The sequence below is a fragment of the Leopardus geoffroyi genome, chromosome D2, assembly GCF_018350155.1.
Source record: "Leopardus geoffroyi isolate Oge1 chromosome D2, O.geoffroyi_Oge1_pat1.0, whole genome shotgun sequence".
Taxonomy (NCBI): domain Eukaryota; kingdom Metazoa; phylum Chordata; class Mammalia; order Carnivora; family Felidae; genus Leopardus; species Leopardus geoffroyi.
Window position 1 is genome coordinate 74137053 of NC_059334.1, and position 15093 is coordinate 74152145.

The 15093-nt window shown below is 42.0% G+C and overlaps 1 protein-coding gene across 3 annotated transcripts in view; it reads right to left on the reverse strand.

The window, feature by feature from the left end:
- The window catches only part of SHTN1 (shootin 1), a 100514-nt gene that overhangs the window by 72573 nt on the left and 12848 nt on the right, over positions 1–15093 (reverse strand). For all 3 annotated transcript variants that reach the window (XM_045439086.1, XM_045439088.1, XM_045439087.1), the window contains exons 2-3: positions 13405–13457; positions 2405–2465 (exon numbers count right to left, since the gene is read on the reverse strand). In XM_045439086.1, the coding sequence (XP_045295042.1) occupies positions 2405–2465; positions 13405–13457 (114 nt within the window). The remainder of the gene's footprint in view (positions 1–2404; positions 2466–13404; positions 13458–15093) is intronic.

Consider the following 15093-nt stretch of genomic DNA (forward strand, 5'->3'; position numbering starts at 1 on the left):
CAAATGTCAAGATCAGTGTCCAAAAATGAAATCGTGAACTAACTCCTGTCCTCTTAACACTGAAGGGCACTCTGGCCGGGGCAGTGAATGAGATGCTGGCAGCAGCAGCTAACATTTACTGAGTCCTTGAACTCTAACGCCAGGCCATGCATTCAGCACTTTTTACATGAAGTATCTCATTTATTCCTTGAACAGCCTGTGAGGCAGGATCATTTATCCCAATCTTACGAATGCAGAAATCGTTCAGGGCTAGGTGGATTGACACCAAAGGGCGCTTTTTACGGGTGGTAACTGAGGCATTCCCTTCCAAACCTGAACTTCCACCCTCGGTTCAAAGGTCATCGACCACAGTCGTAATGTTTTAACAAATATTCAAAGTTTTCTTCATCCCCATTTCCTGTTCTTTTGAGACGAGTCAAGAGTCAGCACTGTGTTTTCCTGTCATCCAAGTTTTAAGGTTGAGCTGACTTAGAAAAGTGAAAAATTAAATGAAGACAGCAATAAAGATTGTTGTACTAACCTTTCAATTGATTCTTTCAGGCTTTGAGGTGCTCGTAGGGGAAAGTGTGAATTTTTAAAACTATCAAAGGTATTTAGAGAAAAGAGACAAAGACAGAGGGAAAAAGAAGTAGATGAGAGCAGTTTATGTGTTACTCTAAAGGTAGGCTGATTTGGGGGGAAGCCCCTTCCACGTGTGCATAACACAAGAGGCAAAATGCCTACTACCTACCCGACCAAAGCATTTTATGGTAAGTCCAACCATAAGAACTTGAATTATTCCCGCTACACACAGCATGCCAATCCACTATCAAGAGTTGATTCGAGAACATGAATTGGTAACCATGCCCATGGCATAACCCTTTCGGTGTGACTTGGTGTTAGAACATCCCATTAATTCTGCATCAGGGAAGAAGAAAGTCCTACACCCATTGCAATTCACACATTCACAAATAAGACATATTTCTGTCATAGCGTACTGGCCTCCAAAGATAGGTAACATCAACAATATTCCCCTGAGATTTGGTTACAGCCAGACCCTTGAAATAAACATAAACTGGCTATTGAAATTAACGATAATGCTGCATTTTTATGGCTGTTTAACCTTCAGCAAGAAAAAACTGTTTTGTTGTGTAGTTACCCAGTCAACATTTTATGATACAATCAAACAGCCTAATGCAGCATCTGCAGAAAGATGGGAAAGATCTTGCTTCCAAGGGAGAGGGTCACTTTTCCTGCTAAGGTCTGGTCCTCTTCCCATGACATATTTCTTTCTGCTCCTTCTGAGTGTGACCAGATATATTCTATCTTAGGGGATAAGGTAATAACAGATTTGGATAAGGGCGCCTGAGTGGCTCAGTTGGTTAAGCATCCGACTTCAGCCGACTTCAGCCCAGGTCATGATCTTGAGGGTTGTAGGTTTGAGCCCTGCGTCGGGCTCTGTGCTGACAGCTCAGAGCCTGGCTCCTGCTTCAGGTTCTGTGTCTCCCCCTCACTCTGTCCCTCCCCTGCTCACACTCTGTGTCTGTCTCTCAATAATAAATAAATGTTAAAAAAAATTTTAAATAACAGATTTGGATCACATACAAAAATAAGACCATAGCAGAAATTTAGATTATTACAGCTTTTATGGGCATGTGACTTTCCCTGGTGAGACGGGGCCATTTCAAACATGCAAACTCTTAAAAAAATGTGTAAGTTCTGTGAACTAGAATTCCTTTTCTATGAATTAAGGTAAGAGACAAATCAGACCACTCTAAAGATGTGTAAGAATACTTGACATGGCATTATTTAGGATATCTAAAACTCCAAAAGAATCCATCATCTATCATTGAAAAAAAATGTTTAAATAAATTATGGTACGATCATATAAGAGAATAAGATGGACAACAATTAAAACAAATACTCAAACAAATTAATATAAAAACAAATTAAAACAAATATACATCTCTACTGACATGCAAAAAATACACCATTTCCTGAAAAGAGCAGGCTGCAAAACTAAATGCAAAGCATGGCTTTGCTTTTTGTGGACACACATATTGCCTACAGACAAAAGACCAAGAAAGAAAGACTATAAAACACTAACGCTGCCTTTTCTCAGAGTCAAGATAACAAGTAATTTTTGTTCTCCTTCGACTGTTCTACATAGTAAAATTTTTTCATAACAAGGGCAAACTGTCTTTTATAATAACATACTCATAAAACAATAATGCTCATTGCATTTGTTTGAAAATCACAGTAATGCCAGGACATTGTGGGGGGTGGGGGGCAAATGGGAAGACAATTCTTGCTTTCTTGGATACTCAATGCAGCGGCAACTAAACACAGGGGCCGTGCCTACCCACATAATCCCAAAACACAGTTGGGGTGTGTTTACAATAATTCCAATGAAAGGCTTACATACTTTTCTGAAATTCCTCCAGTTTTTTAACAGCTTCATCTCGTTCTTGCCTAATTTTGTCGCACTGAAATGAGAAAACACAGAAACGTTAAATTTTTATCATAAGCTTGCCTAATTTTGTCGCACTGAAATGAGAAAACACGGAAATGTTAAAGTTTTACCATAAGCTTGCCTAATTTTGTCGCACTGAAATGAGAAAACACGGAAACGTTAAATTTTTATCATAAGCTTGGGAAGGCAAAAAAGAGCAAACTTACAAACAGTAACAATTTTATGAGAAGAAAACGAAAATTTAAAACCTTTAAGAAGCATTCATGGTCACATGGTACTTACTCTACTCAATCGCATGGTCTTTGTACCATTTGTATCTGGCCACTTTCCTTGGACCTTCTAAGATAATGAGTCATCCTCCTGCTCGTTATCTCCTCAGGAATGGACCCATTTAACATCCTTGAGTTCAAATCACTCTTTTAAGAGAATATATGTGCCTCTTTTTAAGTGGGTATTTGGCTAATACAGTGAACACCCCCCACATCTGCAGCTCAGATTCCCTGAAACTGGATAGGAACGATCTCTCCAGAACTATTCAGAACACCTGCGCACAACCGGAAGTGATGACACTTGAACACAAACTGCTGCCCTGCGTCCCTTGAAACCTTCACTCAGGGAAAAAGATATCCTTGCATCCTCAGAATTCTACAGAGAAGGTAGCAAATTAAAATAAGAGAAGACAAAATATTCCACAATAAGCATGTGTCACTGACAAACTATTTTTTAGGGTTTTTTGTGGGGTTTTTTTTGTTTTGGTTTTTAGAGAAAGAGAGCGAGTACAAGCTGGGGAGAGGGGCAGAGGGAGGGAGAGAGAGAGAGAGTGGGGCTTGATCCCACGACCCTGGGATTGTGAACTGAGCCGAAATCAAGAGACTTAACGCTCAACCAACTGTGCCACTCAGGTGCCCCAACAAATTTTTAGTTTTAAAAGGTGGGAGGACTCACTGAAAAGACTAGGAGAAGTAAGACCTTAAAAGGCAAAAATAACTTTTAAAGCATGAGGACCTTCCAGTGTGTCTGGTATAGAAACAAGCATCCCTTAGTTTTACAAGCCCTGAAGGTATTAATGCTATAAAAGCCTCACGTTCATTATGAGGACTGATGCGACTTACCCATGAGTTTCACAAACCGGGTTAAGTATAACACATTTCAGAAAGATTTTCATCGTAGGTGTCTAAAACTTTAAAAAGTTATTTTTAACTATTAGAGTGAGAATTAATTTCTGAATTTTCTGGGACTACTCTAATACCATTACCAGAGGGTCATGTGAATAAAGCACAACTTTAAATTATATTTGAATCCTACCGTGCCAGATAAACATATTGGGATTTCATGCCTTTGGATATTTTCCATTTCAATTTACAATGGTTAAAACGTCATGATGCCACTGATAATCTGGAAAACCCAAATAAAGACAATGAGATAGTCTCATCCATCAGACTGGCAAAAATGGAAAAAGTTTGCTCTCGGGAGTCAGAAAACCCTCACACGCTGCTGGTGGGAGTGTCCACTGGCATCACAAACTACCAAAACTGAAAATGCACGTACCCTGTGACTCGGCAATTCCACTTTTTCTTTAAAGACTTTATTTGCAAGTAATCTCTACACCCAACGTGGGGCTCGAACGCACAACCCCGAGGTCAAGAGTCGCATGCTCTTCCGACTGAGCCAGCCAGGCGCCCCTGAAATTCCACTTATAGATTCTGTTACTGGAATCTCTAATACAAGCCGATCTGTACATACATGCGTGACATTTGTAGTAACAATAAATCATGGTGTTTTTACATAACACACTAGACACCAGTGACAGCGAATGCACGTAAGCTCTGTGTCAACATACACCGTAAAAGCCCTAATGGCGAATAAAAGGACTCGGTGCACAAAAGAAAAAAAAAAAAAAAAAAAGGACTTGATTCACATATACCAAAGTATACCTTAAGCGAATAAAATCACTTTATATACTATGCTATAGTATACTATGAATGTACATTTCACAATACATATGGCATATATAAAACATATAAAAACACATAATAAAAGGACACGTACACAATTTATCATGGCAATTGGCTCTTAAAACAAGGAGGGGAAGGGGCCCAGGGCAGAGCGACACGGGGGACCTTCGATTTTACCTGCAGCATTCTTTTTTAGTTAAAAAAAAAAAAAAAAAAAACAACATTTAATTCTGTGAGGGCCATATTTGTTACATCAATCTCTGCCCTTTTCTGTGCTTTTAAAATATTTTTCTTAATTAAAAAAAATTAAGACATAAACAGTTCAGCCTTCCCCTTTAATGTCTCAGGAACTGAAACTTAAAAAAAAAAAAAACCAAAACCAAAAAACCTATGTCCATTCATTTGGGGAAAATCCATTCTGGCAAGAGTACACGGAAGAGGCACTGGTGCTAAATCAGCAAGGCTGTTTACTAAATCCTGACTTACACCCTCCCGAAGAGGGATCAGCCCAGACCATTTCCTTGAGAAGGCATATTCTTTCATTCAGGTCTTCTTGAGGAATTTCTCCTCTGTGGGAGGGGAAGTAATGCCGTCTAATTGAGTTTCAAGTTACAACTTAACAGATAAACTGCATTCATTCATTCATTCATTCATTTTGGTGTTTACAATTCTAAACACTAGAGTTCTGGATTCTCAAATAAGCTTTGTTAGATCTTTCCCCAAAGGGACGGAACGCTTAGCTAGCCAGCTGTTTCAGGAATGTTCTTCTTGTTTTCTAGAATGAGGCTTCTGTTTCTGTGGAACTACCCCGCCACCCTGCCAGTCGGCACACCCACCTCCAACAACTCACAGTTTAGTCTAAATGAGCATAAGCGAAACATAATTTCTGACTAGACTTACATGCCTGAGTTATGATTGCCAAGTGAAATAGATCTGATGCTTTCTTTCGAGTTAACTTCATGTTTCTTAATCTGACATTTCTGAAAGGTATAACATGCCCTGTGAAAAACCGTCTTCATTTAAGATTTGGCGCTTGGGCGTGTTGTCCCTTACTTAATACCACTTGGATTCTTCTATATCCCTCTCCAAGCTCCACCTGAAAGAATCAAGGTGAATTTAATTCTTCCCTAAATCAAAAACCAGGGTTGGGGCGCCTGGGTGGCTCAGTCGGTTAAGCAGCCGACTTCGGCTCAGGTCATGATCTTGTGGTCCATGAGTTCGAGCCCCGCATCGGGCTCTGTGCTGACAGCTCAGAGCCTGGAGCCTGTTTCAGATTCTGTGTCTTCCTCTCTCTGACCCTCCCCCGTTCATGCTCTGTCTCTCTCTGTCTCAAAAATAAATAAACATTTAAAAAAAAATGAAAAACCAGGGTTTTCACTGAGATATGAACATTAAACACGATAGCATTCTGCCTACTGGGATTGGAAAAAGACCACCGACAGACATCACACACAAACCACCCGTGCAGGTACCATTTACTGGTCATGAACCACACATGACAATTTTAGGTGGGCTTATACCAGTTCCCCAGAAGTAAAGCTTTATGCCCATGCTCTCCGCTCATAAGGCCCAGGTAGACAGGTTTGGTTAATAACAGGTCTCAGTATCACAGTCTTACTCTAACGTGCCAGGAACCGGTTTCTACCATCCGGCCATATGTTTTTGACACGACCCCTACAGGCATCACCAGAGGATTCAGAAGCGTCTCCCAAACCCAGCTGTATTCTAGCAGGGGTCTTCGTGTGGCTTTGCTTTCTATTTTCTGCAACCGCATTATGATAGAACTGGCAGCCACAGAATTTACCATCTGCTATGGATACTGAAAGGGGTGTGTGTTGCGGGGGGAGGGGGAATCTACACATGCGGCAAATGCAGCTGACTTACTCCAAACCAGAGCTGAACAAAATATGAAGGACGTACCCCTTTACTTAAGCAGAAATCCAAATATCCACTTATTTTATCATTTTAGGGGAACCCCCAAAAATACCTTGTAACCTTTCTCTCATTCTACCCACAGAGGGAAGTTAGCAAGGATTCTGGGCCTTTTTGGGAGAATGTTGCGTCTTTATGTCCTGCAGAAGCCCCTCACCCACCCTACCCCTTCCTCTACCCTGCCCACACAGCTGCAGCATTTGTAGAAACTGTTTCTTTTTGTGTGAGAATTGCTCATGGAGACTTTGCAATAGCAACAGATGTTCCTGGGCCCACGTCACTTCATTATGATGCCCAACGACTCTCTGTATAGCCGGCGGCTGGGGTAGAACCCGGCAGCACGAGGGCTGACTGTGTTAAGCTAGCTGGATGACATGAGGTCGATTCTAGAGTCTCTATATTGGCTCTTTATGAAGTGGTGAATTAGCCAGAGGTTGGCCTTGCTGGTTTTGAATATTAGAGGCCCTGGCCTCAATGTGCGAAGGCCTGGCTCTGTTCCACGAATGTTCCTTGAGCCTCGTCCAGGCAGATACCTGGCTTCTGAAAAGAAACCAGCATTTCAAAGCACTTGGCAGAATGATGCGCAGAGGTAAGTCTCTCCAGGGTGAACTGGCAATCCCTCCCTCCCCCCACCAAAACGGGCACCTCCCTTCCTTCTCCCTCACACATCAACTGTTTATACAACAGTATCTGCTTCACGGGGCTCAGCAGAAATACAGAGAACTGTGGTAGACACTAAGCTTTCTTTACGTGTCGCTGTGTGTATATTTGAGGCAAGAAAAGTCCCAATATTCTGAATTGTGTCTAACTTCCACTCACATAAACATTCATGTTTATCTCCACGGTACACAAATGCAGTGCAGGGTTGCCAGCCTAGACAGAAAGGCGCGTCTGGGACCCAAGAAGGGCGCACACACACTGCACGGACACAACATCAACAAAGTAGACAATCCACACAAGACAACTACCTTAGTTGACTGAATGAGACTTCTAAGCAGGTGTCTCCTGTAATCACCGAATGCCTCCATTTCCTTCCTCCAAGCACTGAACAAATTACTCCTACAGCACCCACACGTGCCAGGCACTGTGTTAAGCACGGGGGCGGAATACGGGGGGCGGGAGGCACGTAACAGACAGCACGCTCTCACGAAACCTGCAACCTACCCAGAAAGAAGCAATTCATAAAAACACTTGCTAGAATGAGACCAACGCTGTACAAGGGGAACACATGGCAGAGGCTACAACACCAGATCTGAGAAGGAGGCAGCCCTCCACCGTTTTTACTTATTTTTCTTGAAGTTACAACACTTAAAAGTTGAAGCACGCATGGCAGCAGAATGGTGCCTATTTACCTGTTTTGGGATCTCTGGTGATGAACTTGGATAATGGTGGGGAGAGTCTTCCACCTGGGGAAGCTGGGCTAGAACGTGCCTGGGCTTCTCCTTAAAGAACACAGTAACTGAACTCATTCCCCCTCACATGGGATTCCCCTCACCCTCCTTCTCTTTTGGTGGCGTTCTTTCTTCCAATTCAAAGTTCTTTCCCTCCAATTTTCACAGGCAATAAAGCAGTAGCTGCCCCCTGAAGCTGTCTTACAGCATTCTCCAAATTCTAGGTATTGTGTGTTCGATGGAAACACATGTCCTCAGAACAGAGATCCTTGCTCTTTGTTTCTGGATAGATTGCTGTTAATAAGAGACTCATTTTCACTTTCAAACTGCTAAGTAATTACTTTTTCTCTGGCACAACCACTTGCCACTCTGTTCTAAAGAAACTGCATGTATGTGGATGTATTATGCATGAACAGTTAGCATAATGGATGCGTATCTCGCTCTTTAAAGTGGCTTCTTTACTGATTTTTTTTTAATAAAATACTTTGGGACCTTCACCTCTGAAATTTACACAAGAGAAAGAAATGCTAACAATAGAAAACGGGAGCCAAGATGCAAACAGTATCATATATCTGGCTTCTTGAAACGTAAGTCTTGGAAAGTGTCTGTCTCATTCCCTTTCATTCATTGTTCCTGGCAAGCTGACAGAGCCGCCTGATGCACTGTGACAGTAGCTCATCCAAACGGCTTCTAATCAGCCACTTAAACATTTATTCATTTCAAAACTCAATCTCAAGACACAATATTAAATATAAATACTTACTGTTTAAAGGCAGACATTCTTCTATTATACAGATTTCCTTCTTTTTACGCACACGCACACACACACACGCCACCCTGAGAAATGTGAAAGCTATTCCATTAAAAGCTCAGTGAGGCTTCGCCCCCCCCATATAGGAAAAAACCCCAAACAATTATGACAAAGATCCTGAATGAGTCATAAGGAGAATGCCCTTCGACTGTGGAAGCATTAGAAGCATGACTAATGTGGCGCCTGCTTCCCGAGCAAACGACCACATTTTACTTGACTGATCCCACAATACATCATCTTCTATTTGTCCATACCTCAAAAAAACAGATTTGGAAGGGTCGTGGACTTCCACGTGACAGGCTTTCTTGCTCTTTAACATACTGTTGACAATGTCGTTTAGCAACTAGGCCAAAAAATTAGAGAAAGTAGCACCCTTTCCATAAAGGCACGTTTGGGACCCTTTTTACACTTTAACCCAACCCCATACAGCTTACTTGTACGCTCTAGAATATTTTGATAATAGTTTTGGTTGAGAAAATGCGATCAGTACGTAAGAAATACACACAGATATTTTGTTATAAAGAAGTAAACAATTCTGCTTGCGAGAAAGTTGGAGAAAACTTTGAAAAAAATAAGGGACACGTGAGCCAAGCATTAAGAGCTAGTAAGAGTTTGTCACACGGATGAAGGGAGGATCCTTATCTTTTCGTCCTTTTCCCATCCCACCCCCAGGCCCCAGGCACTCACAGCACAATTTATCCAAGTTATTTGCCCACTTCCTGTGTCCCTCATTCGAGTTGTTTCACTCGAGAGTGGGACCTTCGTGTATTTTTTCTTTATATACTCCAGGACTCAGAAGGCATTCAACAAAAAGTCTTCCCTCTCAAACAGATTTTGATTCCATCCTCACAGACAATGAGAAAAACCACAAAATGAGCAACATTCCATTTTTCTTAAATAAGGACACCTGCGAAGGAAAAGATCCTCGAAAGACTGGCCCACCCCTCCAGGTCTCTCCTCTTACCCTTGGCACACCTGTGCCAGAATCTACACGCACACACACTCACACACGTGAGTCTTCTGACATTACGATTCACTCGCTATTTAACTTTCAGTTTTTAAAAACTGAAACTGGGGGCGCCTGGGTGGCGCAGTCGGTTAAGCGTCCGACTTCAGCCAGGTCACGATCTCGCGGTCCGTGAGTTCGAGCCCCGCGTCAGGCTCTGGGCTGATGGCTCAGAGCCTGGAGCCTGTTTCCGATTCTGTGTTTCCCTCTCTCTCTGCCCCTCCCCCGTTCATGCTCTGTCTCTCTCTGTCCCAAAAATAAATAAACGTTGAAAAAAAAAAAATAAATAAATAAAAAATAAAAACTGAAACTGTACTTAAAAATACAGACCTATCGATGGTCGAGATAAACGATCCAGAAAAGTATGGAGTCTGATAACTGGCTGTGGAAAATTCACGAGCTAACAACAAAGAACTACAAATAAAACCAAATAAAACCAAGACCTTGGTGGAGAAAGTCAATCAGCTCCCGTAAGCTTACCTGCTTCAAAAAGAACATTTGTGGTCAGAAGACCCACATAGGAATCTAGACTCTGTCAAGCTCTCAGGGTCTGTTCTCTGCACTGGAGCTGACACAGAGCTGTCTGGAGTATTGGACGAGGAAGACAAGTGAGTGTGCATGGCCCATAGTAGCTTCTCAACAAACACAGCCGCTTAAGCAACTGCCGGCTCTGAAGAGACATGACATCTCTTGGAGGAGACTCCAAACAGAGCATAAAAATATCTTACCCAAAAAAAATCACACCCATTGTCTCTTCTCATTGATAAGGTTCGTGACCTAGCAACAAAGACAGACTGGATGTGGACACGAAGAAGGGAGAGACAACTTGCAATGTGTTTCTTTTGGTCCCTTCCACTTGTGCAAAATTCCCCCGGGTCAAATTAAATATGGCAAAAGGAGTTTTACTTTAATTTCCTCTCCTTGACTAATTTTAAACTCTGCTCTGGGTCTGCGAGGTAAGGATGGCCATGTGTATTTGCGGATAGGGATGAGACAAAGCTCACTCAGGCAGGCACAAGAAAGTGCTTTGCCAGAGAAAATGGTGTTCTCCATTTACCACCGCCAGAACTAACGCTGCTTTTACTCATTCTGTGCTGCATAAAAGGCTTTTATTATATGCTTCCCTCCTTTGTAATACAGCCCCCCTTTTTTGGAAAAAAAAATTTTTCAATAATAAACCTGTTAGCCTTTTACCAGAAGATGAACAGAACGCGATGAACTTAAAACCACTCTGTGTTGTTTTACCCACAACCACAGTGTTCCATACTGCTTCCATTTTTTTCTTCCCGTTTCTGTTAATAGTTATTTTTAAAGTATTAGAACAGAAGAAGGTCAGTAATGCATACAGATGTTACAAAAGTATCGGGCCACACTCTGTGTAGAGAAACATGGAAATAGTTAATGGGTGGGGGCGTCTGGGTGGCTCGGTCAGTTAAGCGTCTGATTCCAGCTCAGATCATGATCTCACAGTTCGTGAGTTCGAGCCCCACATCGGGCTCTGTGCTGACAGCTTAGAGCCTGGATCCTGCTTCGGATTCTGTGTCTCCCTCTCTCTCTGCCCCTCCCCCACTCACACACTGCCTCCCTCTCTCTCTCTCTCTCTCTCTCTGTCTCTCCCTCTCTCAAAAATAAACGTTGAAAAAAATTGTTTAACAAAAACAAAGAAATAGTTAAAGGGCAAAAGTAACTTATAATCCTTCTTTTACCAAATGCATATTACCTATAATTCCACTTGGGCAACAGATGGTTCACTTGAAGCCTCACCACAGAAGGTGGCTCTCCGTGAAATAACCATCACCTCCACCACCAATAGATGTTTATAGAACATCTACTATTTTGGGGGCAATGCTAGGTCTGCATGTAAGCAACAATTAAAGGAGGAGAAGAAAAAAAACTTATTCTTCTGCCTCTTATGTTATTCATTGTCTTCTATATTCTTCCTTCTCTGTCCCATGAAGACACTCGTTTGCTTTCTCTCCTCAGAACTTCTAGGTTAAGTCAAAGAGTTCTCCTGAATGAACCCTTCCAATGTGTCTTGTTCTTCCCCTCCTGGGCCAGGAAGGCCGACAGAAGAGGCTCAACTGATAAAACAGGCTCGACTGATAACTTCTTGGCTCTTTCTCCCGAAGCTGGAAGATGGTTGGGTCTCTTGGGGAAAGATGCTCAAGCCACGTGGCCTAAGCAGCAGCCACTGGCTCCACCCCCAAATCACGGGGCTTCAGGGAACCAGGATCTAAGCACAAGCTCCCCCACCTGTCGGCATCCTCAGGACATCTGCGAGTTTTGGTGGTTATTGTGTTGGAATTAGGAATCTTGTCGAACTGTTTTTCTGGAACTTTCTTACCACATGAGAGATTCATGCACCAACCACTTTCTGTCACAGAGATTTTCATCACCCCCATCTACCATTCCCTAAATCACCTGATGGAAGGAAGAGAAGAAACTCAAGATGTCACAGAACATCAAGGATTTATTTACAAATGAGCAAAGGAGCCTTAAAAGTAGGTGAAAAATAATGATCTAAAAATCCGCTTTTATATGAACTAGAGTTCATACTATTAATACCACCAATCATACAGGTAGCAAATTAATATGAGTGGAAAATTTTAAATACGATTAAGAACCCAATAAATACCCTCAAATAGGCCACAAGTTTACAAACATTTGCCAATTTTCATTACTTATCTTATTCTCAAATGTTAAAGACAAGGTCTCATGATTTACAGCCATGATGACCATCTTCAATAACCACAAACAACATGTTTTATGAATTTTCCACCACAGACATGCTTTGAAATATTCGTTCTGTCAAACAAAGTAATTTCTAAGCATAAATTTTGTTTCTATCTAAAAACAACAGGGGTGCCTGGGTGGCTCAGTTGGTTAAGTGTCCGACTTCGGCTCAGATCATGATCTTGCAGTTCATGAGTTCGAGCCCTGCATTGGGCTCTGTGCTGACAGCTCAGAGCCTGGAGTCTGCTTCAGATTCTGTTTCCCTCTTTCTCTGCCCTTCCCCCGCTTGTGCCCAGTCTCTCTCTCTCTCTCTCTCTCTCTCTCCCAAAAATAAACACTTAAAAAAATTTTAATAAAAAATAAAAATAATAATAATGTAATGGACAGTTCTGCCCTCTCCTACTTTTCATTTTAATTCAGCACTCTCCTTTTTTTTTTTAATGCAGACCTCTCTTTTGTCCCCTCCTCAAATTTACAGGGTGAGAAAAAAAGATATATAAATAAATATTCATAAATCTTAAATGGACCTGTGCGGAGACATATAGGTAAGTAGTTTATAAAGGTAAGTGGAATTCAATTATTTAAGTTTCAAAATAAAACTGCCAGAGCCCCTGAAAATATTCACCAGGCACCACCATCTTCTTAGCGAGTGATTTTCAACTTCCGGTATATTATTCACATTCTGAGAGGAAACAAGCATCAAAAAGGTTTATGAAAGATGGGCTAAACGACCAACGACTAATGCCAAAGAGTTCCCTCCAGAATCACCGCGTCTGAGCCCCAAAGATAAATGCCTCCCTTTCAATTCCATCACTAGATCCCAAATCTGGTTGTTAGGAAAAAGTACAGTTCTCGGGGGCCCGGGATGCTTGGCCTGGTGCCTTGCGGCACATTTAGCCGTGTACTTAATCGCCCAGAGCAGCGCCCACTGTGGCATGCTGCTAGTCTTTACCATCTGGAGCCTGGAGTTGATATTAGCTTGAACCACACATGCAGGAGAAAAGAAAAAAGAAAAAAGAAAAAAACTCTCATTCGCATTTAACTGAAATTGGTGGCAGAACAATGCGCCATGCCGTCTAGGCTTTTACACATGGAAGAAAGGAAAGAAAGGGTAGAGTACAAACCTTCTCCTTTGTTTTCTGGTTCTCGGCTCGGAGGTCTTCATACTCGCCTATGGCTAAAAGGAGAAAAAAGGAAAGCAGCATTATAACACTATCAGAAGTTTACTGTAGGAAAACCCTGGATCCAATTAACCTCTGTGGTCTGTGTACTAGGTTGGGGGTGGGGCAGAGAAGAGGCCGCAGAAGAGTCTCTGAAGACCATGGGGGAGGGGAAGGGGGAAAAAAAAGTTACAGAGAGGGAGGGAGGCAAACCATAAGAGACTCTTAAAAACTGAGAACAAACTGAGGGTTGGTGGGGGGTGGGAGGGAGGGGAAAGTGGGTGATGGGCATTGAGGAGGGCACCTGTTGGTATGAGCACTGGGTGTCGTATGGAAACCAATCTGACAATCAATTTCATATTTAAAAAAAAAAAAAAGAGAGAGAGAGAGAGAGACCACAGCAGGTGTGAGCCCACCAGGCCAACTTTCGGCTCTCCCTAGGTCACAGAAAGACCTAGGAGCCATAAGTGACCTAGGACAAATCACTTCTCTTTGATGCTCAGCATTTGGGACTGTGAGAGGAGACAGGTGGGTCCTCCGTGAAGTTCCTTCCAGTACTGTTAGTCTGTGGGGCTGTGATCAGAGGTTTCTTTTTAAAATCAGCCTCCAGAAAATAAAGTAGGCTTACACATTCGGTTCAGTGTCACACATCTGCTTTATTCACAAAGCACAAGATTTATGCCATGAGCATAAAACTAAGAACAACTATTTTCAGGCACTGCAAAGGTCATTGATTAGCAAGACATGACCAGATATCAGCCAGATTCATTTCACTACGTTGGAAAAATATGTGAACCGTTGGGAAATATTTCCAACTATGTGAGAAAACAGCAGCCTATTATTGAAAATCCTCTACTGCCAGGAAAATAAAGTAGCCTGAACCCCCACATCCACCTTCTGGCCAAAGCACCATTCTTAGATATCCTCACGGTTGAGAATACGAAGTTCACAGCTTATGATGGGAGGAAAGAGCATGACCCACGATTAAGGATGGAATGAAATGTACAAAGTGGGCCTAACAGAGCTGGTACCTGTTCCCAGACCAGCGCCCTGACTGGTGCCACAGAGCCAGGGCATGCCCAGATTGCATTTTTGTACTTTTACTTTAAAAACATTTTCATTGGGATGTGTCTACAAAAAGGTCAGTTGTTTGTTTGTTTGTTTGTTTGTTTGTTTGTTTGTTTTTTAAAGGACAGAGTTTCCTATTTCCATGAATAACCCAAAGATAGAAAAAAACAATCAGACATCAGTGGCTTCAAGAACATCCCAGATAATTTGGTCATTAAATCCAGGAGTGTAGGATTCTAACCACTGGAGCAGAGAACACCTCAAAAAACATACAATTCACATGGTGAAGTATATCCTCCATCAGTGATCCAAAGGGTTTAGAATAGCTAAGGCAATCACAGGACCACAACCTTAACACCCAACCAAATGAACAAATATTTATGGGATTACACCACCAATGCCCAGAAGTTTTAGCGGCACTCTGTGACGCTCTAAATAAGAATTAACGGACAATTTTATTGAAGCCGAGAACAATCCTTGAGAATTAGCCCATAAAATAGCTGAACAGATACATGTAAAGATAACAGCCCTTTTTATAAAGAATTACATTTTCAACAGAAAAGACTGGAATGACCACAGAATGAA